A 27,468-nucleotide genomic window follows, 5' to 3' on the forward strand; every position below is an offset into this window, starting at 1 on the left:
CCACCCCCCCAATCCCCTACCCACCCACTCCCCCTTTTTGTCCCTGGCGTTCCCCTGTACTGGGGCATATAAAGTTTGCAAGTCCAAAGGGCTTTCCAGTGATGGCTGACTAGGCCATCTTTTGATACATATGCAGCTAGAGACAAGAGCTCCGGGGTACTGGTTAGTTCATATTGTTGTTCCACCTATAGGGTTGCAGTTCCCTTTAGCTCCTTGGGTACTTTCTCTAGCTCCTCCATTGGGGACCCTGTGATCCATCCAATAGCTGACTGTGAGCATCCACTTCTGTGTTTGCTAGGCCCCGGCATAGTCTCACAAGAGACAGCTCTATCTGGGTCCTTTCAGCAAAATCTTGCTAGTGTATGCAATGGTGTCAGCGTTTGGAAGCTGATTATGGGATGGATCCCTGGATATGGCAATCACTAGATGGTCCATCCTTTCGTCACAGCTCCAAATTTTGTCTCTGTAACTCCTTCCATGGGTGTTTTGTTCCCATTTCTAGGAAGGGGCAAATGGCCACTACTTTTCAATAGTGGGGGCTGATGGTTGCCAGAAGAAGGCAGGAGTCACTGCTGCTTAGGGGTAGAATGAAATGGCATCTTTCTAAAGCAATTAATCCATTCAGCTATTGTTGACAGAATTATGATAATTAATAATAATAATAATGTTATTTGCATATTTTGCTATCCTGTTTTGCAAAGGCTAAGAAGTTTGATGATCCCTGTTTTATAAAAGTAGAAATGGATTTATAAAACATAAGCATTGAGTCAATACCAACTTGGAGTCAAATAAAAATAACCGATCAATAACCTGATTTTAAAATGAGAAGAATTAAAGTTTGCTTTTAATATGTGCTCCAGGACTTCTGGTTAGATTTACATATTAAAGACACTGAAAGCTGAGAGTTGTCTGCTTAGTGCTTTAGTTGCTCTGAGGTTCCACTTGAACTTGTTACATGCAAGGGAACTATATTTACTTTATGTAGGTGTTAAAAAAAATAAATGAGAGGATTATACAACACAGTCACCATGCATGTGTAGCCAGTGTGGCAGCACCGGATGGATGGGCAGGTAGTGAATAAGTGATAACTAGTTAGCAGAGTCATACCATAGGGATAATCCCCATACCTCCTATACTTATGATACCAGGCTGCTCTGCTTACCCCATACCTGAGTACCTTAGAAAGTGCTATGTCAAAACACAGTATGATTCTCTGTTTCTTCACTCATCCAAGGGCCCAAGATGTCTTCCGCCAGGCAATGAAATCTCCCAGTGTGATTCTCCATGTGCTTCTGCCTCAAAACCGTGAACAATATGAAAAATCAGTCATTGGCCCACTCAACATTTTTGGCAACAATGACGGGGCTTCGAGAACAAAGGCACCACCTCCTGCCCGTGGGAAACCAGGACTGAAAGCAGTACATCTAACAAGAGCAAGCAGTCCTGAAGGAGAAGAGTCAGCCTCCCCGCAGCAAAGCAAGAGCCCCCGAGTTCCAAGACTAGGAAGAAAACCTTCCTCTCCCCCACTCTCTCCTCTCCTGGGGTTTGGCAGCAAGAAAAATGCAAAAAAAATTAAGATTGACCTAAAGAAAGGTAATTATTAAATTATGCTTAATACTGTTCTATTATTGTACCACGTAAAGCTGGTTAAAAGAAATGCATTAAGGTTAATTTACTTAATTCTCTTTTTATTTAATTGTATCAAAGAATAGATTTGAGTGTATACTTGGATAACTTACATTCTTAAAACTGTACTACTTTCTTCATCTTTTCTCCTGGAAAGTTGAGAGGATTTGAGACAAGAAGACAGTAAAGAGCATGAGGAATAGAGAGAGTTGCCGCAGACTTGATAAAAAGCCAAGCAGCATTGTGTGGCCACTCAGCACTGAGTAGGCATGAGATGTTAATTGTCCTCATTTTGAGCCTAAGTCTGATTTTTTTTAAAAGCATCTGTTAGGCCAGTTCAGGAATATGGCCTCTGGATCTCTTAAATGTTTTTATATCAGTACAAGGATTACTCTTCATAAAGACAACACATTATTAATTTCAGATTCAACATTTCATTTCTTTAAGATAGCCCAAATTTCAAAACTGCTTACAAACTTTCTTAATCCTTTTCTATTTTTTTGTCCATATCAAGCTGAAAGCAGTTATTCCAGGCCACGTATGTACATGCATATGGCTGCAGCATTACACCCAGTTTATTCTGACTTCTGCCTGATTTTCCTTCATCTCATTGTAATTTTCTAAAGTCCTGTGGTTTTTAAGCCAATTCAAAGATTCTAACAGGGTTCCCCCACTGAATTAACAACTTAACAGCCACCATAAAACTTTTAAAAATTATTTGTGAATTTCAGAAACAAATAACCTGTGTCTTTTATTAGAATGTATAAAATATTCTGGGAAGATTTCTCCAATCAAATTGTATTCATTTACAAAAGTCTTTTCCTGGGATTAAAGCAAATTAAGAAGGCACAGAGTTTTATATAGCTGTCTGTAAATGCATTACAAATAAGCCATGTCCAAATGCACTGTTATGAAGCAATAACACAGCTAGCATATGAGTTCCGTCCTTTGCCTATAGAGAGATGAATCAGGCACAGAGTCGTGAGATGTCCTAAGGAAGGAGCCGAGCAACCGGGTGCATTGCCTCTGCCTAAATGTGAAGCTATAACAGACATTCCTTAATAGATAGATGGCTGTAGGAAGGAAGAAAGAAAAATTACAGTTTTAGCTGAGGTTTTCAGTCAGGGAAATTTGCATACTAGAAATGTCATTGTTTGAAATTAGAATTTTAAGTAGATGAGGATATTTGATAATGGCAGGGTCTGGATTGAAGGAGAAACATAGCAAAATTTGAACTATTCAGGAAAGAGGGAGAGGCACAGAGACACAGATGGATGGGAGGAGATAGGACAAATGAACCAAACAGATGCTAACTCCATTCTATAAGGAGATGATAATAACAGTGACTCACAGATCTGATGAGATAACAAGAGGAGAATCTGGCCCAATACACCTGAGCATCAGGTGTGTTTGTGTGCGAGGACAGTGGTGTGAATTCTGGGTTGACAGGCATGGTGGGATGAGAGAAATAGGAAAATAAAGATATTAAAAATGAAGGGAGAGTTAATTTCTGACAATGATAATTAGAAAGCATCAAAGATTGATAAGAAATAAGGTAACATATTGAACTACTTACTGACAATGGTCATAGGAACATATGTCTAACAACTTCCTAAAGCTTTAACAAGGGATATGAAGTGGGAAAGTTGGTTTGGGCTCACAATCTTAGAAAGTTCAGTGCAGGGCTTGTTTGCAAATTGCTTTTGGACCTATGACAAAGGAGTGGAGCATGAGGAGAATGTATAATATGGCAGGCCTCCTGTAGCCCCGAAGCAAAGAGAGAGAAACACGAGGGTCAACAAAGCCATAGCTCCTTCTAGGGAATGCCTCTAATGACCAAGCGTCCTTCTATTAAACCCATACTACTCTAAAGGTTCTACTACATCCCAAGGTGCTACAGGCCGGAGATCATGGTCTTTGCAGGAATCTTATCCACACAGCTGTATTTTATTCATGATAGAAGCTTCAAGAAACATTATTTACTATACTTGTAACAAAAGTACAGATTATTTAGTGTTGAGTAAAGATACATATATCTTTAGACAGTAGAAGCGAGAAGTTGGAGATTGAAGAAAACTAGAAGGGGATAAGAAGACCTTGGGGACAAAACAGTAGCCACTGCAGTAAAGCAATCAGGATACATGCTGAGGTCTGAGCCACAGACTATTCAGTTGATAGAGAGACCCACAAAACCCCAACAGAGGAGGTCACCTGCTTGGGAGGGAAGATGCAGTCAGGAGAGAGATTACTGTGGAATCAATATTCTGGGCCTGTGGATGACATGCACTGTCTTCTAGAACCTGAGTAAACAAAAGTATTACGTGTATATAGTGGATCCTAACTTCACTTCGGTGCTACCATTGCCTGTTAGGAACTGTAATCTTTATTTAAAATGGGGAAACTAAAGCCTATGTAGAATTTTCAGGTCTGTAAATAATTTACTTTGTATATTTTTATGTAAATGAGGAAGAGTTTGCTAAAGGGGGGAGTGTGATGTTACCCAGGCTTAAAGTGACAGTGCATCTTTCTGCTCTTGCCTGCCAGGCCCTGAGGGACTTGGTTTCACTGTGGTAACCAGAGATTCTTCTATACATGGTCCTGGTCCCATTTTTGTAAAAAACATCTTACCAAAAGGAGCAGCAGTAAAGGATGGCCGCCTACAATCAGGGGACAGAATTTTGGAGGTAAGATTTGAAGTTAATTTCTGCAGTAAAACATTTGTTTATACTTAAATAAATAGATATACATGTGTAGTAGTCAGTTGCTCTGCCATGTTGGTCCCACTACCATCCCCAAACACTAACAACTTCAGATGTCCAACTCCTATTTGTTAATTGGCATTGCATTTGCAAATAAATGATACCTTAAATTATCATTTAGTTCAGAGAGAATAGGTTATAGTGAGGAATTTCACGCATAAATTAGAGAGAGAATACAGAGAGAGAGTAGATGATATAGTTATAGACATAGGAATAGATGTAGCTATGGTGACGCCGAATACAGATTCCTGGTTATAACATGTGTTTCTGTGAGAAGATGGTGATGTGACAGACATGGTAGAATGAGAAGATATGAAGATTATATATTAAAAGTGAAGGGAAAGGGGGCTGGAGAGATGGCTCAGAGGTTCAGATCACTGACTGCTCTTCCAGAGGTCCTGAGTTCAATTCCCAGCAACCACATGGTGGCTCACAACCATCTGTAATGGGTTCTGATGCCCTCTTCTAGTGTGTCTGAAGACAGCAACAGTGTACTCATATAAATGAAATAAATAAACAAATCTTTTTTTAAAAGATGAAGGGAGAGTTAGTTTCTGAAAATAATGATTAGAAAGTATCAAGACTGCTAAGTAAAAAGGTCACATACGGAAAGACTTACTGGCAATGGTCATAGGAAAGTGTATCTATCATCTTCCTAAATCTTTAGCAATTCTATATATGCCACATAAACATTTATCCTGTCTTGTTTAAAAATGAGGAAAAAAGTTTGCTTATATTCAGTACAAATGTAGCTTTTTCAGTATTTTTATCTGAAGTTGATTAAATTTCTAGTATTAAATTCACAGATATCGAGGGCTGACTATATATCAATGTTTAATTTTTAATGTAACATATATTGAAAATTATTACTTGTAAACAAGATAATGACTTCAATTACAAAACTAGTTAATGAAGAGCCTAACTGCATGTCCCAAGAAGATCAGAAATGTGGTTCTCAGTATTACCTTTTTTTAAAATATCCTTCTTCCTTTAACCTGTGATATATGAATTAATCTAGGAGTTTGATAAATACTGAGCTGGGGCTAACAATTTCATAATCTTATACGTCTTCACAGTAGTTTCTCCAAAGCTTTGAGGGGTGTCTCATTGAAATTGCCACACCCATGTCAGCCTTGCTTGTAGTGAGCCAGAAATAGAGATGCTGAGCTGGTTTGGCATGGAGAAGTATTTAGAATACCCCAAATATGAGGCTTGTTTCTCTCATGTATTGTTGTTCAGTAATATCATCCTCTCAATAAGGAGCTCTGGTCAGTTGACCTGGAGAGAAATCTTGTTTGAGACTGGCTGGTTTAAAATCTCCTGTGGCATGAAAAGTTGCTTTCAAAACTTCATGCCTGAGAATACATGTTTTGGGAACATCTTAGCATTCCACATAGTTCTAGATCACAAAGGATGCTCAGACTGACAAATGAGGCTCTGAGGCTGATTTCCAATAACTTATGGTAACATGCTGACAGTGCTTTTCCAGACAAAAAGAACATTTAGGAATTCACCAAAACATATATACTTCCAGAGTAATTTGCCATATGATAAGTAATTCACTTCTGCTCAGTGTATTGCAAACCACTTCATACCTATTTGAGGAGTTAATTCCTGGCACTTCTCATTCTCATTTTTTTTTCCTTTGTAAAAATGTGATGACTTAGGGAAAAAATGAGAATGTAAAATAATTTACTGAGTGAATTTGTCTAGTATCAAAATTAGGATAGCCATTTTATTATTGAAAATGTCTGTGTTTCCCATGTGTTTAATATTACATTTTTAGAGCTTCATTGCATTTATTGCACACTTAATCCACAACATAGGTCGTTAAAAAAAAAAACACTTAGGAGCTGAGCTGTGCCTAGTAACACATGTTTACAATACCAGCACTCAAGAGCTCTGCCAGAAATATCTGAGTTCAGGGACAGCCCTGGCTACACAGCAATACCCTGGGTTACTTTGCAATCAATGCCTGTCTCCCATCAGCAGAGGGAAAGGGGTGATAGGAAATTTTCTAAGCTGTGGTTGTGTATATGATTCTACTCATTAGGTAAATGGCAGAGATGTTACAGGAAGAACCCAAGAAGAACTCGTGGCCATGTTAAGGAGCACCAAGCAGGGAGAGACAGTGTCATTGGTCATTGCCCGCCAGGAAGGGAGCTTCCTGCCCCGAGAGCTGGTAATGTTCTAACCTCTGTCTCTTTGAGCATTTAATGCTCTGTGATGTTTGTGGCGTTCCCACAGGAAACATTCAGAGCTAAAATTTAAAGCTAGCATCAACGTACAAGAGAAAACCTGTGACATTTGTTTTTCTGGATTACCTGACTCAGGATGATACTGTGTGATGTGTGATTTACTCATAAGTTCCATTTCTTTTCCTGAAATTTTCCTAATTTTGCTTTCTTAACAGGTATGTAATATTTCATTGTACAATGTATTACATGTTCATTATCTATTCAGCAGTTGATAGACATCTAGACTGTATGCATATCATGGATATTGTGACTAGAGCATCAGTTAACATGGATGGGCAGGGATCTCTGTAGTAACATATAGAGTCCTTCGGATATATGCCCAAGAGTGATAAAGCTGGATCATATAATAGATATTGTTTTCTATCTTTTAAAGGAAACTCTACACTGATGTTACTAGTGTCTACAACAGTTTTTACACCTAACACCCTATTTGTCCATATACATACCAGCATTTACTGTCAATTTTTTAACTTGGTCATTCTGACTGTAGGAGTTGTTGGCTACTGGGGCTACATAGACCCACAGACATTACAGAGAACTGCCATTACTCTTGGCTAACCTCCAGAACCTGGCAGTAAGACCGTGTTACTAAAGATAGGATATATTTGAATGACAGAATACGGGGAAATCAATTTGGTAGTAACCTGGCTGCTCTACTGGCTGGCTCCTGTCGCTCTAGAAGATGCTCTACATGCTGCTATCAGGTCTCCCTGTCAGTGATCCTGTGAGCTGTAGTTATGAATGACCTTGCAAAATATACTCTCTGGTGAAGGGTTTAGAAGTAACCAAAGACTTTCTGGTTGGATTAAGTTCTGATCCACAAGAAGGAATACAGACTTGGTACCATTGGAACCTGTTTGTACATAGTTCATAGACCCTAGGGGAAAATTTACTACTGGTATTCTACTAAACAGCATGGTAGTAAACTGGCTCCAAGAACTTACTGCTATATCCATAGATTTAATGCATCTAACAACTATCAACAAGAAGCCGCTTCCTGTATTAGATGATGACTAACACAGAGAGCTACTACTGTTCGCCATCCAGAGAATAAGAGACTTCAGAGTCGCCAGCTCCAAATGGAACATCTGTGTCACATACCTCCCCATAAAGCTCAGGGGACATTGTAGAAGAGAAGGGCAGAAAGATTATAGGAGCCAAAATCACTGGGCAATTACAACAAAACAGTCTTTTCTGAACTAAACAGAGCAGTTATACACAACTGAACACAGCAGTAACAACAGCATGCACAAGGCCTGTACAAGTTAAAACCAGACAAAATTCTAAAATGAAGCACTAGTGAGTGGGCAGGAAGTTTAACCCCTAGCTGCATAACTACTGCCAACTGATGGCTTCTGGTAGAAGGAGAATATATTTTATTTAAGGGTGTGATCATGGTAGGACAACCATGATCCAGGGGTTAGCCCTATAGCCAAGAGTATTTTTAGTAGCAGAAATTGGAGTTTTTAGGCTTTTAAATGAGAGGAGCAGGAAGAGGAAGAGGAGGAGAAAGAGAAGCAAGGATGAAGACAGGAAGTTGGATAGTTACAGAGGTAGGGGTAGGTTTGTAAGGAATTCTAGGAAAGGGTGATCAAAATATATAAAATTTTCTTTTTAGTCAGAGGGATGTAAGTTATGTAAAAGATAACAAGCTTTTTTTTGCCTTTTTTTTTTTTTTTTTTTTTTTAGTTTTCTAAGTCTGTCATGAATCTTTGTTTTGTTTTAGGAGTTGATATGTACATAAGATGCAACTGAGTCTAAGTATATAACATTTAATGTGAAGGTACACAGTCATTGTAAATGCCTTTCTAACTGGATCAGTACTTATTAAGTTGCATAGACTTTGGATCTGGTGAATTGTAGTGTGTGATGATTTTATTTATGTTTTTTATAATAAAGTATGTAAAATTAATTTTAAAAATAATTTTTAGGAATTAATAAAATATCACTTCAAAACGAAAATAATAAGTGAATGGAAATAGAAACAGGAGAGTATTCAACGTGGACACAAGACTCGTAAAGGGGTCTGTGGAGAAATGCAGTTACTCTGAACAAAAGAACTGAGCCTCTACTGAGTCCCTAGAAAGGGGCCATCAGTCACTCAAAACGAATCTCCTCCCACACAGAAATACTTCTCTAGTCATTTTTCTCTAAATTGAAGATCAAAGATGCATAAAAATTCATGTACATCGACTTTTTCTCTTATATAGCACAGTAACATGTTTGATGCTGTACAACTCAAAGTTGTTGGTTAGATAAATAACAAACTATTTCTCCACTGAAATATAAGTACCTAAAGTGATATTGATGAAGAATTATTTGTAGTTTGAGAAAATCTATAGCATGATACTAATTGAGATATAGGGCATACAATTCTACATGGAACATTATCAAATTATTTTAAGGCCTTGAAAAATAATTGTAAAGAAATACACCTAACATATTGGGGTTTTAATGTTAACCATGAGTACACTTTAATTTATTGAAATACTTTGCTTTTAGGATGGTCATAGGAAATTTAAAAGGACTTTTATACTCAACAACAACAAAGAAAATGTGATAAAGGACTCTGGGTACCTTTTCTTTTGCATCTTACTTTCCTCTGAATCTGTAATGAACGATGAGGACATATGTAGGTGACAGGAGAGTGCCACATGGGTGTGAGCAATCAATGAAGTTGAATTGGTAGATCAGTGGCTATCTAGGGGGCTGTTTAGAGATAACTTATCAAACATGTGAAGTGATATTATATAGATTGGAAAATAAACATACTGCCTTTCTTTAAACCATTAATCCATTAATCATCAGTTCAACAAATCACCTACTACTTTTTCAGGACAAAGGTGGAGATTCTAGGAGTACAAAAAATAATGAAAACCTATTTATTCTTCACATTGAGCTCTGCCCAAAGCAGATAGCGGCAAGAAGGTAATGTTATTAAAACTTCTCAACCTCACAAATACACAAGGAGAAAGTGAATTACTTAGAATATTTAAATCTATCCCACTTCATTTTCTATCAAAAGTGTTAGACACATAAGACACATGGCTCAGTGGAAAAGGCCCTTGCTGCCAAAACTGATGATGAGCTGACCCAGGATCCACATGAAGGAAAGAGAACCAGATATTGGAGCTTGTCTTCTGATCGCTTGTTTCTTGGCAAGGAAATGCCCCATAACACACACAGACCTGAAATGAAGATCCTACTCTGCCAAGAGAGATAAAGAAGACCAAAGTCCAAATATTGTCCTCTGAAATGTAGAGGGTTTTTCAATCTTTTGTTTATCCCCAGGCTTCCTCTAGGAGGGCCAAAGTTAAAAAGAAACAATAAAAAGAGTTAGTGTGTATATGAATACTAGAAGTCTGTTTCCTTATCATTTACTCCTGGACGACAGAGATGAAAATTATCCTAAAGCCTCAGGAGACTATGCTCATATTTCAGAAAAAAGGGGAAAATGTGTCCTTTCCTTGAACTATGATTCTGGAAGGAATAAAGCTCTACGCTAAAGGAACACATTCCAACCATCCCTTATTGCAAGAGAATCCCAGTGACAAAGCTCTCACTGGTCACTTAAACCCTCAGAATCCTCCATTCCTATCTGAGAACTCCTTAAGCTTGCTCCTATATGTCCTCTGGAGTTTCTGATTTCAAGGCTAATCCCATCTTCTAGAAACTTTTCCTCTTTTTTCCCTGGACAATAAGCAAAGAGCTATGTACTATTGAGTTTACAATTCAAAAACATTTTTTTAAAAAATTTTAAATATAATTTCACATGTAATTTTACCAAATTCAATAATTCAATTCTTAAAAATCCAAATAAGTTTGCCTCTAAATTTCTAAATTAAAAGCATAGTTGCATAATACATCAAGTTCCTCCCAAGAAATGGGAAGAGGGACGGGGGTTTCCTAATACCTGGAATAGTCTCTGAAGTCCATAACTCCTCCTATTCCATTTCTGTATCAGCCACTTCTCGGTATGATTGGGAGCTTTCCAGATCACTCTGAGGTTATTCTCCTATCTGGATGATGTTTTTGTGAGGATTAAAGGAGATAATACATACAAAGCTCTTGGAATTCTCTCTGGCCATTTGTAAGCTCTCAGTATCATTAATTCCAATTATTTCTTCCAGAGCCTCCCTTCCTTGATAAGAGTGTGAATATTATATTACACTATAGCTACAATTTCCAAGAGCTTGGCTAAGAGCAACCACCCCTTTCAAACAGTGTAGCTTTTCTATTTACTATTCTGGGATCCAAAATAATAAATACCAAATACAAATTTATAGCCCATCAGATCTAGAAGTGAGACAGTCTCTGTGCATTATTTTGCTCTCATTTAATAGACTTTAGTAAAATTCAATTTCTGTTCCAGAATGACATCATAGACTGAGCCCACCAGGGAACATATTAAATTAATTGTATAACTATGAGATTATAAATGAAAATAAATTATTTGTTCTCATTGTTTTTATCTTATTCATAATATGGAGGACATATGGTTAGTATTAATTCTTTTAAAGCTATCTGGCAAATATCTAGAGTCTCAATATTTGACAATAAAATATCCAATATTTGGTACACTTTAGTAATCATAGCAAAGAGAGGCTAGGGTGTATGTTTGTGGGAAGTGGGGGGTGCTAGTAAGTACCTATTTCGTAGCAACCCAGAATCTTTGTTTGGAAGAAACAAATAGGTTTTTGTTGTTTTTGTTGTTTGTTTGTTTTGATTTTGTTTTTCCCTAGCACAATAGGCTGCCTTGGGCACTAAGGACCAAGAAGCCTACAGGAAGTTTAAAAAGAAGTCATATTCACATTTCTTGATAGCAATTACCTGATTGCATCCCATGCACGGGACTTGCTGAAAGACTGAACTAAGGAGTGCGTTGGGTGATACAGCTTTGCGTTTCCTTTCTACTGTAGAAGGTGTTGTGGCTTTCCTCTCTCCTGCTCTGGCATGATTGATAAGCAAGCTTGACTCTCCACGGAGAGCCTCAGGAATGGAGGAAGGACAACACTTCCTGCTTTTGTCCTTCCTAGCTCCTTTAAAGAAAACAAACTGTTTATTTGTTCCTGTTCTAGAGAAAGTCTTCTCTCCTTGACTAAGTTAGGCTATTTCATCAGAGCCCTGGCCCTTCTGTCTGGCCTGTCTTCTGGCAGCTAAATTGTCCGTATTTCTTGTTATCTTTAGCTTCTTAGAGAGTGTTAATGCTTACAGCCAGAGGAGCATGTGGTCAGCAGGTCTACAGGAAATGTCAATACGGGATTGTCTCTCAGATGTGACCCTCTGTCATTCCGAATGTCTCAGTATCCATTTCCTGATCATTGTTCCTAACCTGACACCAGAGAGTATCCTGCTGAACTTACTATGTGTGCACCTTCCTGCCTTTCTCTTGAGTGATTATTTAGTGTCACAAGTTTTATGGCATGAATAGCGAGCCTTTCTGAGTATTTCAGCTTCACTGACAATCAAAAAAAAAAAAAAAAGGAATTTGTGTAGTAACATCACAAGGATTTAGCTGTTCCTAGTATCCTTATCAAAATGGCAGCCTCAAAACGTATCCTTCCGGATCTAGAGTGGAACACACTTTGATGTCTTCACCTCTTGATTGGCTAAGTGTGTAGTTAAGAGGCATCCACATAAAGAATATTTTCCCAGCAGATACTTGGGAATTGGTGTTGAGGATGGACTGGACAAGGTAACTGCTATGTCTGCATCTCAACTCAGAATGAGAACTGCCAGCTTGTTTGGCTGTGGATCTGGCCTAATAAAGATATGGCCACAAGTTCTTTTCCTACCCTTAGCCCTTGAAATTCTTTTTATTTACTTTTTTCTTATACAAAGAATAAGATAAGGGAATCCGTCTATTGAGAAAAGACCCACAGAACCAAAGAGTTTCTCTTTATTGCTGATCTAGTTTCTGTTCCTATAGTTATGATAAAACAAGGAGCAAAGGCAGCATGGGGAAGAAAGGGATTGTTTTAACTTACAGGTTATAGTCTATCACTGAGGGAGACCAAGGCAAGAACTTGCAGTACACACCACTGACAATCGATCACTGCTTACAAGCTTGCCCAGTAATATATATATATATATATATATATATATATATATATATATATCCCTTCATCAAATAGCAGCCAAAATAATGGCATGCCAACAGGCTAATCTGAGGGAGTCCAATGCTCTCTATTTCCAAGTGAGTCTAGGTTTGTGACAAAAACTAATCAGCATAATTGAGGGGACAGGAGAAGGAAGGGAGGTGAGAGAGAGAGAGAGAGAGACAGACAGACAGACAGACAGACAGACAGAGAGAAAGGAAGACACAGAGAAAGACTCTGAGTTATTTTCCTCCTATGAATTGTGCATGTATTATTTGCATGTCTTCCTTCATTTATTAGTGAGGAAATCACATTCTGCCCTTTCTTTGTTAATCTCTTTAACATTTCATTTTCTGACTTGCTGCCTTGTCTTTAAATTATCCTGAAAATCACAGCAACCCTGGTGGGTAAAACGAGCTGAGAAAATTTCAAATGTGTTTATAATTTCTACCTGCCACATTTGGCTGCTATTAAATGCTGGCCTGTGCAAGTGGGATTAACTGTATTTCAAGCAAGTTTCTCCCACACTGCATGATTGAGAACCAAAAAAACGTAGCCACGTTTGTCATGCTGATTTGACCTTCACTTAGGAGGATTGCTCTTGTGAAGCACAAATAGAATGCACATAGGTGGAGGTGCCTTCAACTGTGGTTTGGCTTAGTGTTTCAATTCTACCACAGCTACCTGTGCCTGTGACCTCAGAGCAGCAAATGAGATGTGGCTCCAAGGCCCCCAGGCTTAGCTTGTTATTAAACGGGAAAAAAATAACAGCACCTTCAAATGTCAAATTACTTAACATCATAAATCATGGAAGAATTTTGGTATGAAATCTTAGATGAACCTCATTTAACTGATACATTATTTTATTCCCCTTGGCTATTTGATTCAAACGATCCCATGCTTAATTAACCAAGGTACTTAAGGAAGAAAGGATATTATAGAGGCTGTTTGTGAATAAGTAACAGAAATTGAAGGATAATTTCAAAATAATTTTACAGTAAATCAAAGTTTAAGAGTTTGGATTAGCAGTTAAAATTATTATGAAAAACCATACACTGCTGTACTCTATAGATTCTCAAAATAAAAATCTCTAAATGATTTAAGATGGAGTGCAGGGTGGCTGTTTCCACTTGAGCTTTCTGCAAAATGTCCATTCCTTCCTACTACATTTCTGTTCAGCTAATATGTGTTGGCTGTTTTAAATTGGATTTTCTTTTATAAATTCACACATATATAATAATCTCTAATCAAATTCCCTTCATTGTCCTCTCTTTTCCTCTTCAAGCGCCTACCAAATCCCTTCTTTCTAGGTCTCCCTCTTCCTTTCCTGTTTTTGTGTATGTGTAACTCACTGAGGGAGCTTAGCATTTGGAAGGCCTTTGCTTGGGAGGCATAGTGTTCTACTGGCAATACCAGGGAAATCCTTATCCAGTCTCTGAGATATGAACTCCAGAACTGAGTCAATGCTATCTTCAAGGACTTTCTAGTCCATAAAGAAGAGTTACCAGTGAAACAAATGATACAAATCAAGTATTATAGGATTCCAGGAATGTTCTAGATCAAGAAGAACTTTATGAGTATGATAGATAGTATTTGAGATGGGTCTTGATGAATGTACAGGATTTCAAAATGCAAAGCAAGACAACAGAAGAACATACTGCCATCAGTCACTCAAATCCATCAAGCAGCTTTTAGACACCCCAACAGGATAGTTTCTTGAGCATGGGGCTAAGTATGAGAAGTAGTGTTATTTGGAATAATTTTGAAAGGGAAAAGAGATGTTGGGATGCTTACTAAGAACCTCTTGTACAGGTGCATCTCTCCATCAGACTTTGAGAATTATAGAGAAATGGCCATTAAAATTCACGTTTAAGAGTCTTATGGACTAGATGCAAAGTCCTGCTTTGTACTCATACTCAACGTTTTAGTACCTGTGTTTCCACATTTGTCAAGTGAGGATCAAAACACCATGTAGCTTGTAGAACTGATGGAAGAACAACCCAAGCACAGCTGCTAACATGCTCTGGGTGCCAAATAGTGCTCACACCCGTTGGTGTGTCCTGTGACTCTACCACATTTCAGTGTAGGCTGTATAAATAAATGCCATATATTACTCAAGCTGTTCATGTTTCCAGTGTACAGATCACATCTTATCTGTGATGGACACTTTTAAAACAAATCAAAACATACACAGCAATCTCATGTTTTGAACAGAAAGATTCAGAAACTACAGCAGCAATAGCATGGCACAATATGAGTTGGGCAGCTATATTGAATGTAAATAACTTTCTCCATAGGTTATAAAGATACATAGGTTATAAGGATACAATCCAGTTGTAAAATCATGAAGACATGACAATAAGTATATTTGAAAATGTTAGAGATAATGTGAAAGTATGTCTAAATGCTTTAATAATAATAACAGTAAGTTTGTTAGAACATTGGTTCCCAAGAGTGGTCTCAGGGACCTGGGGTAGTGGTAATCACTCAGGGACTTGACAGACCTGCAGATGCTGCTCTTCCAGACCTGCTGAGTCAGACTTCAGAGACTGGACACAGAGCTTTGTTCAACACACCCTTCTGATGAGTTCAGTGTTTACTCAACTTGCAGAATGGTTGGAAAATAGATTTGTGGTAAGAACAAAGAACTGAAGTGGTTAGGAGAACCCAGTGGCTGGAGCTGGTAAGCTTCAACAGCCAAATTCCAGATCCTACTTCTGTATTCTGTGACCAATTTCAAGTTCTCTGAAAAAATTTTCTGTGAAAATTCCAAGCCCAATTGAGTTGTGCCTTTTTGGCCAGGAGCCCCTCATTCTGGCAAAGGGCCAGTGGTTAGTGCAATCCAGTTACCCAACTCAATTACACCTGATCCATTTAGGCAAACTCAATTGTACTTGACTTCAAGCCCAACTCGATTGTGTGTTTAAATTTCCACACTCAATTGGATTGTGCTCAGAATTTGTTACATGCCACCTTGTAACTTGTAGACTTCGACACAGCGGAAGGGAAATGTTTTGGAGGCTGTGGGTTTTTTTGTTCTGCTTAATTCTCCCTCTTTCTCTGTCTGCTTCATCAGATGCTACAAAGTAAGGAACTTCCCATTGTCCCTGTGTAGCCGCCATGTTCCACTGCTACTCTCTTAACAGTAGTCAGAGTCAGATGTTGCCAGGCTCTTGTTTTCTTATTCAAGAAATTTGGATAAAAAACCCACAGAGATTTACAAAGGTAACAATGATTTTATTTATTTATTTATTTATTTAAAGGGAAGCAGTAGAAAAGGTCAGATTGCATTTCAGGGGAGCAGGAACCACAGAAGTGCAACTACTAAAGACCCCCAGTTATAGCACTTCCTGTTGTGTAGTTCAAGAGAAAGAGGAGTTTTGATTACTAAAGGGTGTGGTGAGAATGGTTCTCTGTTTTAATTGGTAGGTTAGGTTATTCTGTTACAAGTATCCCTCCCTTCCCATAATGCATCTGATGTTTAATCATATACATGCCCAATTATGGTGTCTTAGTAATGTTTTCATTGCTGTGAAGAGACATTATGACCAAGGAAACACTTATAAATTGAAATATTTAATTGGGGCTGGCTTCCAGTTTCAGAAGTTCAGTCCATTATTCCTTTGGCAGGAAGCATGGTAGCCTGCAGTCAGACGTGGTGCTGGATGAGCCAAAAACAGAAGAAGACTGTGTCACTGGGCATGGTTTGAGCATACATAAAATGTCAAAGCCTGCCTCCACAGTGACACACTTCCTCCAGTAAGGCCACATCTATTCCAACAAGGCCATACCCCCTAATAGTGTCACTCTTCATGGGCCAAACACTCAAACACATGTCTATGGGGCCATACCTATTCAAACCACCACAGATGGTATGTTGAAGATTTCCCCTAGAAGTTCACTTGAGGATACAGTTTTATCTGACTGCACATGTGCCACAGCTACTTCAGGCTGGGTCCAAACCCACCCACCCTCAAACACACACACACCCTTTCCCAAACTATCAGAACTATTTTTAAGTAAGATCTCCTTTTGAAGAGATAAATGTTGTACCTATTTTGACTCCACTCTGGGGTTCATCTCTGCCAGCCCTTTGAAGAGCTCAACCACCAGGAGGCTAAGGGATTAATAGTCATTTGCTACTCTCTGGGAACCGCTTACACCTGAAAGAATGTTTCTAAACCCTGTCAGCACAATCTAGGTTTGATAAAATTGATGATGATAAATGTCCTGGTAAAGCCTCATTGAAACAGAAGGCGGGAGTACTGGTCATTGTACCTGAGTCTGCGGCTTCCAGGTGTCAGAATGTAAATGCTTCATGGCTTTTAACACAAGACTGCTTTTGTTGGAGATTGAAAGCAGTGGATGCAGAAGTGCCTTGTGCTGTAAAGATCTCAAGGCTCTTCAGAGTGCTGGGGCCTCTAATTAACATGTTCTTCCAAAGCTAACAAGGAAGGGCTGTGAGTTTCAGTCCTGCCTTCACAGCGCAGATGTTATGTCTTGTTAGTGGCTACCGCCACTGTGATTAGGCTTCATGAGTCTAGAAAAGGAACAGATATTTCCTAAAATACATATTTAAACACCTCCAAAAAATGTAATATATTGACCAACAACCCCCTATGTCCCCTTCGCCATCTAGTTAGCCAAATGTTGCCAGTAATTTACCCCAGCTGTTGCCATGGAGCAGCTGCGAGAGAAGGTGGACACGGAACTCTGGGAATGCTCTTGATTTCCTTAATTGCCTCCACGTCTGTGATCAGTTGCTCATGAAGGTAGATCTGGTGTAAGATAAGAAAATGTGTTTGTTGTGTAAAGGCTATTTGAAAATTAGGGGAAGAAAGTGGTGGCTGACTTTCCCAGCTGTTGCAGAGTGAACAGCACATATGTGAAGCAGCCACTGTAGTCTGTTTCCTTTGGAACGCGTACTTAGAGATCTCTCAACATGCTTCCCAGCTGCATTTCCCCAGAGACTATGTCATCTTTATCAGTAGAGAAGACCAACTTAAGATCACTGGCATTTTCTTTCCGAAGGTCTGATAAAACAAAGATAGACACTTAAATAACAATCTGTTGCTGCTTACCTCTTCCCGTGCCCTGTCCCTGAAGATTCTCTGGGCAATGACTTTTAAATATGTTCTCATTATTTTTAATGAGCGTGCAGACACGGGACGCATAATGCAACAGTAGATAGGTGCCCTTTCTCTGAACTTGTCACATATAATAAAACATCACAGAGGTTAAGATGCATTTTCCTTTAAGATATTATAATTATTTAAATCAAGACACCCATGTACAAGTCATATACTATTCAGCTATTGTTGTTGCCTAAGTGAGGCTCTACTGAATTCCTAGTTCTTTTTGAAAGAGAGTGTTTCATTACAAATGTTAAAAAAAAAAAAAAAAGAAGACAAAAGAACACTTAATACTGTTATGTCTCTTTAAGTTTACCGTTCTTTAAAATCTGCCCTGGATGGCAGGATATTCAATTACAAAGGAGTTCAATTATGTTTCCTGGCCACTTATTGAGTTATATGAAGGACTTTTATCACCTAGTCTTTCGGTAATTAATTCTTTACATTTCTTAGAGGCTTAGGGCCCGAGGAAGGATTGCTTAAGAACTTGAGATGTTATTTCAATTTTCTGGTAGTTCTCTCTCTCTCTCTCTCTCTCTCTCTCTCTCTCTCTCTCTCTCTCTCTTTCTTTTTTGCTTTTGGATGCATATACTACTCTATGTTATCTCTCAGTTACTGAATACATTCATTTCCAGGATGGTGGATGGAACTAAGTGCTCCATTGGTTGGGCACAACTTCCTGGATTAAATCCCCAGGACCACAGAAGCACAAAAGTAGAGTATATTATATTATAATGCCAGAGGGTGACAATGGAAACAATGGTAGCAAGGAGAGAAAAAAAAATCCTCACCTCCCAGGACAGCCCCATTACTGGAGATTCATTCGTGGCTATGGGTGCTTCCATGGGCAGGTATTTGTTGAATATTTGCACTGGATAGTGTTATATCAACTTGACACAAGCTAGAGTCATTGACGGAGAGTCCAGCTCATTGTGAGTGGAGTCATCCCTGGGATGGTGGTCCTTGATTCTATAAGAAAACAGGCTGAGCAAGTTGTGGGAGCAAGCCAGTAACCAGCACCCCTCCATGGTCTGCATCAGCTCCTGCCTGCAGGTCCTTGCCCTGTTTGAGCTCTTGTCTTGACTTCCTTCAGTGATAGACTACTATGTGGAAGCCCAATAAATCCTTTTCTTCCCATCTTGCTTTTGGTCACGATGCTTCATCACAGCATCATAAACCCTAACCAAAACAGTAACTATGGGATCCAGTGGTTCTGGATCTTGGAATTATCTGCCTTTGCATTCCTGGGTGAGTTATTCACCCTCAGCCTGACCTGAAGGCAGCCCCTCCTTTGTTCCCCTTTCCAGTAGCTGTGCTTTTTACCTTTAGACATTTGACTTTCCACTAAAGAAAGAAAATAAATGCACTCAATTTAACATGAAAAGAAGCCAAAAAATAACCAAACAGAAAAACATCCAATTAGAATATCTAATTCATAATTACTTTTATGCCACACTTTTCTTCTATGATGTTCCGAGAGAAGCTGACATTCATGAAGACTGTCTTCTTGAGCCTCCTATTTCTTCAAGAGATAATGGGACTCTATGTATGCTATGGTATTGTCTGAACTCCCATGATTCTGTGTTAACATGATACAATGTTTACTGAACAATTGTTTCTGCTCCACACTGTGCCATGCACTGGATATTCTAAAACATGATACCCTGAACTCCATTAGCTGACACATGCTAATTTCTGTTGGCGAAGGGAATCTAAACAGGCTTGTCATCTGTGGGGAAAGCTCACAGAAGAGAAATAGTTGCACCAATTCAGAGTAGAATTTGAGATATCAACAGCAAAGGAGAAGGTTCCAGAAAAGCAGAAGGCAAAGCCCTTTTAAAAGTCAAGAAATCACCATAGTCAAAAGATTTCAAATAATGGAAAATTACATTTGTGAGACAGGACCCTGGATAGATCTGAAGAATAAGGAGAGAAAAGATGTTGAGGAAGTGTTAAAGCACAAGGCATGGACAGTGGAGAAAAGACTGAAATACAAAACAGAGTCAAGGAGAAACAACTTCAGGAATAAATTTTGCCGTTAAGATACTTTTTCTAAAACTACACAGAAAGCCAATGCAGTGTGGATTTAAGGTCTAATAGATGCCCCTTGCCTGCATGTTTTATGTTTAGAGTTACCTATCATTTGGCAAACCACCCCAAACATAAAGTCTCCTGATAATGATCGATTCCTTCTCAGGGCTCTGTGGGCCATACAAGTGGTGCTTTTGGTCATGTTATAAAGACTTAGTCAAGCAACTGCATTCAGCTGTGGGATCTACCTGGCTGGAAAGCCCTTCCTGGTGACCTCCCTTTCCTGTCTATCGAGGGATGCAAGCTCTTGTGCATTACTAACCTGGTTTCTTCTTTCAAATTGTTCTCAGCTTCCAAAGACTAAGAAAATCTTTATGTAGCACTCTCAGGACACTGACCACAAAAGATACAGAGTTAGTAAGAGCTAGAGTGGTATGAGAGCTAATATTGATTGCCAACTTGACAGGATCCTCAGGACACTACCAGGGAGTATTGTGATTATGTTAATCAAGGTCAGAAGGCTCACTTTAAATGTGAAAGCATCATTCCAAGGCCTGATGTCCTGTACTAAGTAAAAAGGTGACAGTGTGCTGATCACCAGTACGGTTCCCTCTCCATTTCTGCATGAATGCAATGTGACCAGCCACATCAAGCTCCCACCACCACTAACTTCCGGGCATGATGAATTAGATGCTCACACTATGAGCCAAGATAAGCTGTTTCTCCTGAGAGGCTTTTTATTGGCGGGCGGGGGAGGGGGGGGACTATAAGAAATGAAGTGAGAGTCTGCCCAGTAGAGTTTCTGGCTTACTCTCTTAGACAACGCAAGTCTCAGGACCAGAAAGGGGGCCAGGCATAGGAAAACAGATTCTCAGTATGGATGGTAATGGCCCCAAAGTCATATTTCAAAGAGATATTTCACTGATGGCTAATATGGTTATAGTCTACTATATCATGACCCAGGATTCTTTTTTTTTTTTTTTTTTTTTTGGTTTTTCGAGACAGGGTTTCTCTGTGTAGCCTTGGCTGTCCTGGAACTCACTTTGTAGACCAGGCTGGCCTCGAACTCAGAAATCCGCCTGCCTCTGCCTCCCGAGTGCTGGGATTAAAGGCGTGCGCCACCACGCCCGGCATGACCCAGGATTCTTGACATAGGCAGACACCCTCTCACAATGTCAATCACTGCTGTCCCTAAAGACACATACATATCCCATTTCTCCAACCTTTGATATTTACTCTTTGAGACGATAGCACTCTGAACTGGGATGAAGTCATAAGAGTTCAATTGTGTCCATTAGTTGTAAGCAAATAATGCTAACATTGTTAAATAAAAGTGATATGACAATAAACAAACAAAATGAACTTTCTTATCTATAAAAGGAGTTTGAAGTAAATGGTCTCCTGAGATCCTTCCTCCTTCCGAACACTACTCTTTGAATTTCTATGCTTGATATCTTGGCCTACACTCAGTTCAGACAGGACCTGAATTATGAATGATCTGTAGATATGAATGGGCAGCAGGAATCCTCCTCTGCCTGTGTTTTTCTTTCACACTTCAGCATGCCGAGGGAGCATTTGACCCACAGACTGCCAGCTCCTAAGTAAGTGGAGAGCTAGCAAATTGCCAGCAGTTATCTTTCTCATGTCTATGTCTTTGACCTTCTGCCATGACAGCACTAGTTGCCATAGTAATAGGTGCAGAGGGAGCCCCTCCTTTGGTCCTCCCCTGATGTCACAGCCTCCATAGCCACCATAAAGAGCTTCATTTCCACAGCCAGTGTGCAAACAGAGGTGGTCCTTTTTTTCTTTGTTTTCCTTCTTTTCTGAGTGGGAAAGTTGGTGAATTTCCCTAGATATTATTCAGGACAATTCCTTTATTAGAATGTAAATTACTTCATATTGTCAGGTATATTTAAAGTACAATAGAGTCCTGTAGTCCATATAAAATTTACTATTACTTCTTTTGAAGAAAAAGAATTCTTCAAGTTGCAAGGAGCACGTTTACAAGAAAACTAAGTGTTCAGTGTGGTTTCTAAGGAAGAACCACCATGCCATGGCCACAGCCACCAATTGTTTAAAGCTCATTGCCTTCCCACATAAAGAAAATGACTAGATTATAAATAGTCTTCATTAAGGTTTAAGTCATCTTTAATACTCAAAAGCTGTTTTCTGGGTTGTTCTATTAGAACACTGTGTGTGTTCAGCTCTTGTGACCTGTTGAGGATTTGGCAGATATTTTTGGTGTAATCATAAATACAGGACCCCTAAGCTCCTCTTCATACTAGACAAGCTGTAAATAAATTATATAAATAAATATTAATGCAATTATTAACTGGATAATTTTATGTGCTGTGTAGGCATGCAAAGAAATTAAACAAAGATGAAGGCTGTTGATTTGTGGGTGCAGGCTTCCTCTACATAACTGTGACTTACTCGCTATGTCACGGAGAATGCAAGGACTCTAGATAGAGCCTTGTCTCCAGCTGCATAACAGAGTGTGATTGTAAATAAATAAGTAATTTTTCACACTGGCAAAGTTAATAACATGTCACTATTATTTGTGCACTCCTGCAACAGACACCAAGTACTGTTTATCCTGGTTGAGAGGAAAATAAAGACAAAAGGCCACCTCTCCCTAGTGGCTAGGCTGAAGCTCAAGTCCCTGCTTTCACTCCCACCAAGAAAGAGTCTTCTCTTTAACCTGTGGAGTTCCTTGAAGAAAAGAATCACTCTCACATGTAAATGACTCTTTTCCTTCTTAAACCTTTGATATATAACCCAAAGATTGTGTTGCTTCTTCTCTCAGCTCTCAATGGCTCTCAGGGGAGTTGGCCTCTCTTATCTGGAACTCCCAGCCAGGCAGGGGGCAGCCAGCATATGGAGAGGCCAGGGCAGAGAGTTGGTCAAGGTCATTGGGCAGGTAGTGAAAGGCCCCTAGCTGTGTTAAACAAATGCAGCTTCCTTCCTGGCTTCCGGGTGGAATGAGTTTGTTTTTCACTTCACTGCTGGGCTGAGAACAATCGGGATGCATAAGGCCATTCTCCTCCGGAGGAGATGTGCATTCGATTATCATAAATCCGAGAATCAGAAGTGCTATGGTCAATGAGAACAGGCGTTCTTGGGTGAAATAAGAGGTTTAATTGAAAGTGCTGTCCCAGGGGAGACAGATGATTGAGCACAGTATTGAGTAAATGTTAATTACCACTGTTCAAAGAATGAAGAAAATAAAAGGAAGATCATTTATTTTAAGTTTTCCTTTCTGTTTCTTTTCAGGAGAGTGGGGGAGATTATTCTAGTGAGTTTTGCTCATGTGCAGTGTTGAAGCACACACAGGAGGGCTTCCTTAGGAAGTTAAGGCCTGAATATGTATGCAGTTGTATAATATTAAATGACAGCTTAAGATATGGGTATGTGTAGAATATGCACCTATATTTATATATGTAAATATGGAATATCTCACAGTACAGCAAATTACTAAATAATGTATAAATTACTCTTTGGATATACCTCTCAGATTTATTTTATTCCATATTTTTAGTGTGTAAGTTCTTTCTCCTCCCACTTAGAGGAAAAAAACTGAGGAGGCAGGTAAACATCCATGACTTTCAGTACTCAGTACTTTATATGTACTACTATGAGACTGGAGTCTTTCCATGTCACTCATATTCATTTAGCAACTGCCCTCCTTTTGATATTGCTAAAATTCTGGGACCCAGCACCTAGAACAAAGAGGCTGGGGATCAATGGTAACCTTACCAAAAAAACAACCCATCAGGGGTCTCTCTTCCCTGTTTTATTTTAATCTTTAACATGTTTGAATAATGATTCAGGTCCTTCTTTCAAGCTCCATAACTATAAAAATTGTTCTGGACTATCTGTACCTGTGACTAATGGTTTAAATGACAAGGCCCGGGAGAGACTGAACATATAAAGAATGTTGATTTAGTTCTTACATCCAAGCTGGTGCTCCAGTAGGTAAAAATAAATATGTCAAAGCAACTTTTTGTTTGTTTTTCAGTTTTATTTACAGGGAATGTTCACTGGCCGAATTCAAACTTTTAAAATCAACTAGCAAGGTGTTAATGTAGATATAGTTATGTTTAATTATAAAATTTTTTTAAAAAATTACCTTTATGGGCTTAATTTAAGGAGGGTGGTTGCCAAATGATAACAATTGTCACAGTAGTGTAGATATGAATAGCAGAATATCAAAACATAGGTGTAGCTGTGATCAATCAGATGAGAAAAAAGAAATGTGTCACTCTCTTGGAAACTTCTACAGACTGTTTCCCTTGCATAGATCAGCCCTTTCTTGGCATCAAAGAGTAAGCAGTCATGATTATGCTAAGCATTATTATAGCAACAGGGAAGGGCAGTCACTCCATCTGCTGCAGTCATCCCAAAAACATTACTAACATTTCAAGATACCAACTGGCCAAGAGGACAGTGTTAATAGTAATTCCTGTACAAATAGTCTACCAGCCTCTCAAATGGTTTTAATTTCAGTGCTGGAAGTTAATTAACATACTCTTTAAAAGTTTTTTTTTTTAACAAAATGTAGCTTGGTATATAGAGAAAGAAACCAAGGAGTATCTGTCAGCAACAGTATCTGTTATATTCCCTCTGCTTGTCCTCAGGCATGTATTTGATAGATATTAGTGGTATAAACATAAGTGGTCCTTGTGACCGTTCCTATCCTCAAAGATTTGTATGAAGAGTAGATGTTGTGTGATTAGTGCTCCACTCTAGTTACACATAAAGTACTCTAACAGCTTAGGTGAGCATTGAAACACAGAGAGACAGCAGTCGAGATGGGCTTTGGTGGGTCTCAGTGTGTAGTCAGATCTCAAAATTCAGTGAGGGGAGAACAGGTATTTTAGTTAGAGACAATCTCCTGTACAACACAAGAGAAGGTATTGGCAACATGTGAATGATTTCTATTCTAAAAGACATGCTGGAAAGTTCAGGTTAGAAATGTTAAAAGAGCTGTTTTTATAGATAAGATACAAGATATGGCTGTCACATTCTGTGCCCTTTGATACCATTATTTCTAAGGGGCAGTGTGGCAGAGAAATGTCAACAATATTGATGAAGTAATCCCACAACAAATATGTATTAGATGCATGCCCTCCCGGATACTAAATGAATTCAGCGTTTGAATGAAATACAATCTCTGTCCTTAGCTCACAGTGACATGGCATAGTTAAAATGGGCAACATGGCAATTCATTATAGGAGTAGGAAGAAGCTGCTGAGAACCTTAGGCATGAGACAAAGAAAGCTAAAATGCAATGGGGAGTAGGGGATTCATCTACTGATGATGGGAAGTTTGTCAAAGACCCAGTCGAGATGTTGAGACACAAAGTACTTGGAAATAAATATGAAAGACCTTTTATTCTATCACATTTTCAGAGCCATTGAAAATAATTTCTGTGGTAAACACAGACATACATGAACATACATGGGAATTTTTCTCATGTATGATTTTGACATATCCTAAAACCTGTAGGTCTAGTCGATCAAGAAAGCACTTGACTAAAAACACACACACATTCATTAATTATGCTGAGATGAGGCTTCCTTTGAAGTTAACAGAGAATACTTCGGATTACTTGTAGAAGCTGAACTCCTTAGGCTTGAACTCAATTGAGATCATTCTTACGTAGTCTGTGAGCAATCTACATGCCTATGTTGGAAAATGCAGTTACGTTGGTTCATGAAGGAAAGGAGTCCCGCCCAACCTTCATTTAGCAAAATATTGATTGGAACTGTTCTGAACTTTTAAAATTTTCACATTTACATGCTGATTTTACCAGAATTAAAGCAATAAAAATGTATTTCCTCACCCTTGTCTTGCTTTCATAGACATATTATAGCAAGGAAGAAGAGACTTTAGAAGTTGAGTACCCAGGAAAAGCAAGAACAAGTGAAGAGCAGTGCCAGTAGTTTAAGCCGTCTAAATAGAGCTGCCTCCCTCTGACCAGTTCTACCTTCAGGAACACAGAGTTCAAGAAGGAGAGCACCCCATTTTCTTCATTGTGAGATAAAATCGCAGGCCCACAAGTCAATTCTGTTGAGACAACAGGAAGTGTCACTCTGTCAGTGAGGGCATGATCCAGGAAGAGAAAAATAAACACTGTGTGTTTTATCATTGGCCCTTGGTAAGAATCATGCATCAAAACAATGGCATCCAGTTGGTGAGTGGAATTCAAGTATTCACATCCATATAGTAGCATTATGTTGCTACACCCTTGTTAAGATCTCAGTATCGTTAGAGAGCCTGTTTCCCTACAGTTGTCTGTGAACTTAGCCATGTCAATGTATTTGGTCGTTTGATGTGAGCAGATGTTATGTGACCAAATACTTGAAAAGCATGTTGACTTTTGCTATCTGTCTCAAATCATGTGATTAACAAGATTCAGGTATCCAGTGATCTGAGGAATGTGAGGATGTGAGTGATTGGGACATTGGGAGCATATGCATCCCTCAGTAGCTGGGAGGCAAGCATATAGTGCACTGAGCCCAGCCTGAGCTGATTAAACTCCAGCCAACCTGTAGAAACACAGACTGTGAGTATGCAGTTTACTGTGTGTAACAACCCACTTTAGGGATAATTTGGTCGCCTGCTATGTTTTGGAGCAATGGCTGACTTGCAGATTCACTTACTTTCCTCATGAATCAACTCTGGGTAGATTCCCTTCTACCTTCAATTTGTCTGTCACATAATGAACAATAGGAAGAGGTATTCACATTTTAATTTGGATGAATTCTTATCCTCTATAGGACCTAAATGACTTCTTATTTTATAGTCACTTTTGTCTAACAATTAATTTAAACAGAGTAATTGATTTAATTATTAAGATAAAAGGAAAATTATATGTCTATCTGCAAATGGCATATTACATATACTAAGAACATTTTCATTACAATAGTAAACATCACTATGAATTTTAAATGGTTGTTACCCACTGAGATTCCTCTATCCCTGTTTGGAATTTAGAATTATTTATCATTAGTAGCAGACTAACAGGATTGGTTTCCTGCTGGAGTCACATTAGATGCAGCTCAGACAGCAGGAAAAAAAAAAAAAACCAGGATAAAAATGGTTTTGTTTTTATCATTTATTTTATCTCACAACCATTAACCAATTGGCAAAAATTCCATTTCCCTACTCCTCCTCAAATATTCCCTTCTTTCTTAAATTTTGAATAATTTTGATGTACTTTACAAACTGTGCCCCTTTGCAGGCCACACTAGCACTCTTACAGCATTGTGTTAGAATTAATGTGCATTGTTTGCTGACCTAAAAATGAGTATTTACTGTTTCAGTTGTAGAAAATAAAGGAAAGTAAGATTCAGTTCTTCCTTGAAAATTCTTGAGTTGAGGAAAAAGACTGTCGTATCTTTTTTTAGAGCCATTATACCCTAAATAATGGTGCATGTGCTTGGAATGCGGATTGCTCTATAGACCGCCCTTGTACTTAGACTCTAATGGGGAAAGATGCCATTCAGTAGCCATTATACCTCTTAAGAGTTCAATGAAAGTAACCTGTAATTTGTTGTCT

The 27,468-nt window shown here is 38.8% G+C and overlaps 1 protein-coding gene and 1 long non-coding RNA gene across 3 annotated transcripts in view; one reads left to right on the forward strand and one right to left on the reverse strand.

Moving 5' to 3' along the window:
• Pard3b (par-3 family cell polarity regulator beta) overlaps positions 1-27,468 on the forward strand; it is a 1,032,172-nt gene that overhangs the window by 548,973 nt on the left and 455,731 nt on the right. For both annotated transcript variants that reach the window (XM_021162850.3, XM_085837816.1), the window contains 3 exons: positions 1,235-1,593; positions 4,171-4,310; positions 6,439-6,567. In XM_021162850.3, coding sequence (XP_021018509.1) covers positions 1,235-1,593; positions 4,171-4,310; positions 6,439-6,567 — 628 coding nt within the window. The remainder of the gene's footprint in view (positions 1-1,234; positions 1,594-4,170; positions 4,311-6,438; positions 6,568-27,468) is intronic.
• LOC147006051 (uncharacterized) lies at positions 16,039-17,650 on the reverse strand. Its single transcript, XR_015047356.1, has 3 exons — positions 17,407-17,650; positions 17,020-17,281; positions 16,039-16,402 (listed from the first exon to the last, which is right to left on the reverse strand). It is a non-coding gene; the product is annotated as an uncharacterized LOC147006051 (long non-coding RNA).

The sequence above is a fragment of the Mus caroli genome, unplaced genomic scaffold, assembly GCF_978045245.1.
Source record: "Mus caroli unplaced genomic scaffold, Mus_caroli_1 scaffold_1, whole genome shotgun sequence".
NCBI classification, from domain to species: domain Eukaryota; kingdom Metazoa; phylum Chordata; class Mammalia; order Rodentia; family Muridae; genus Mus; species Mus caroli.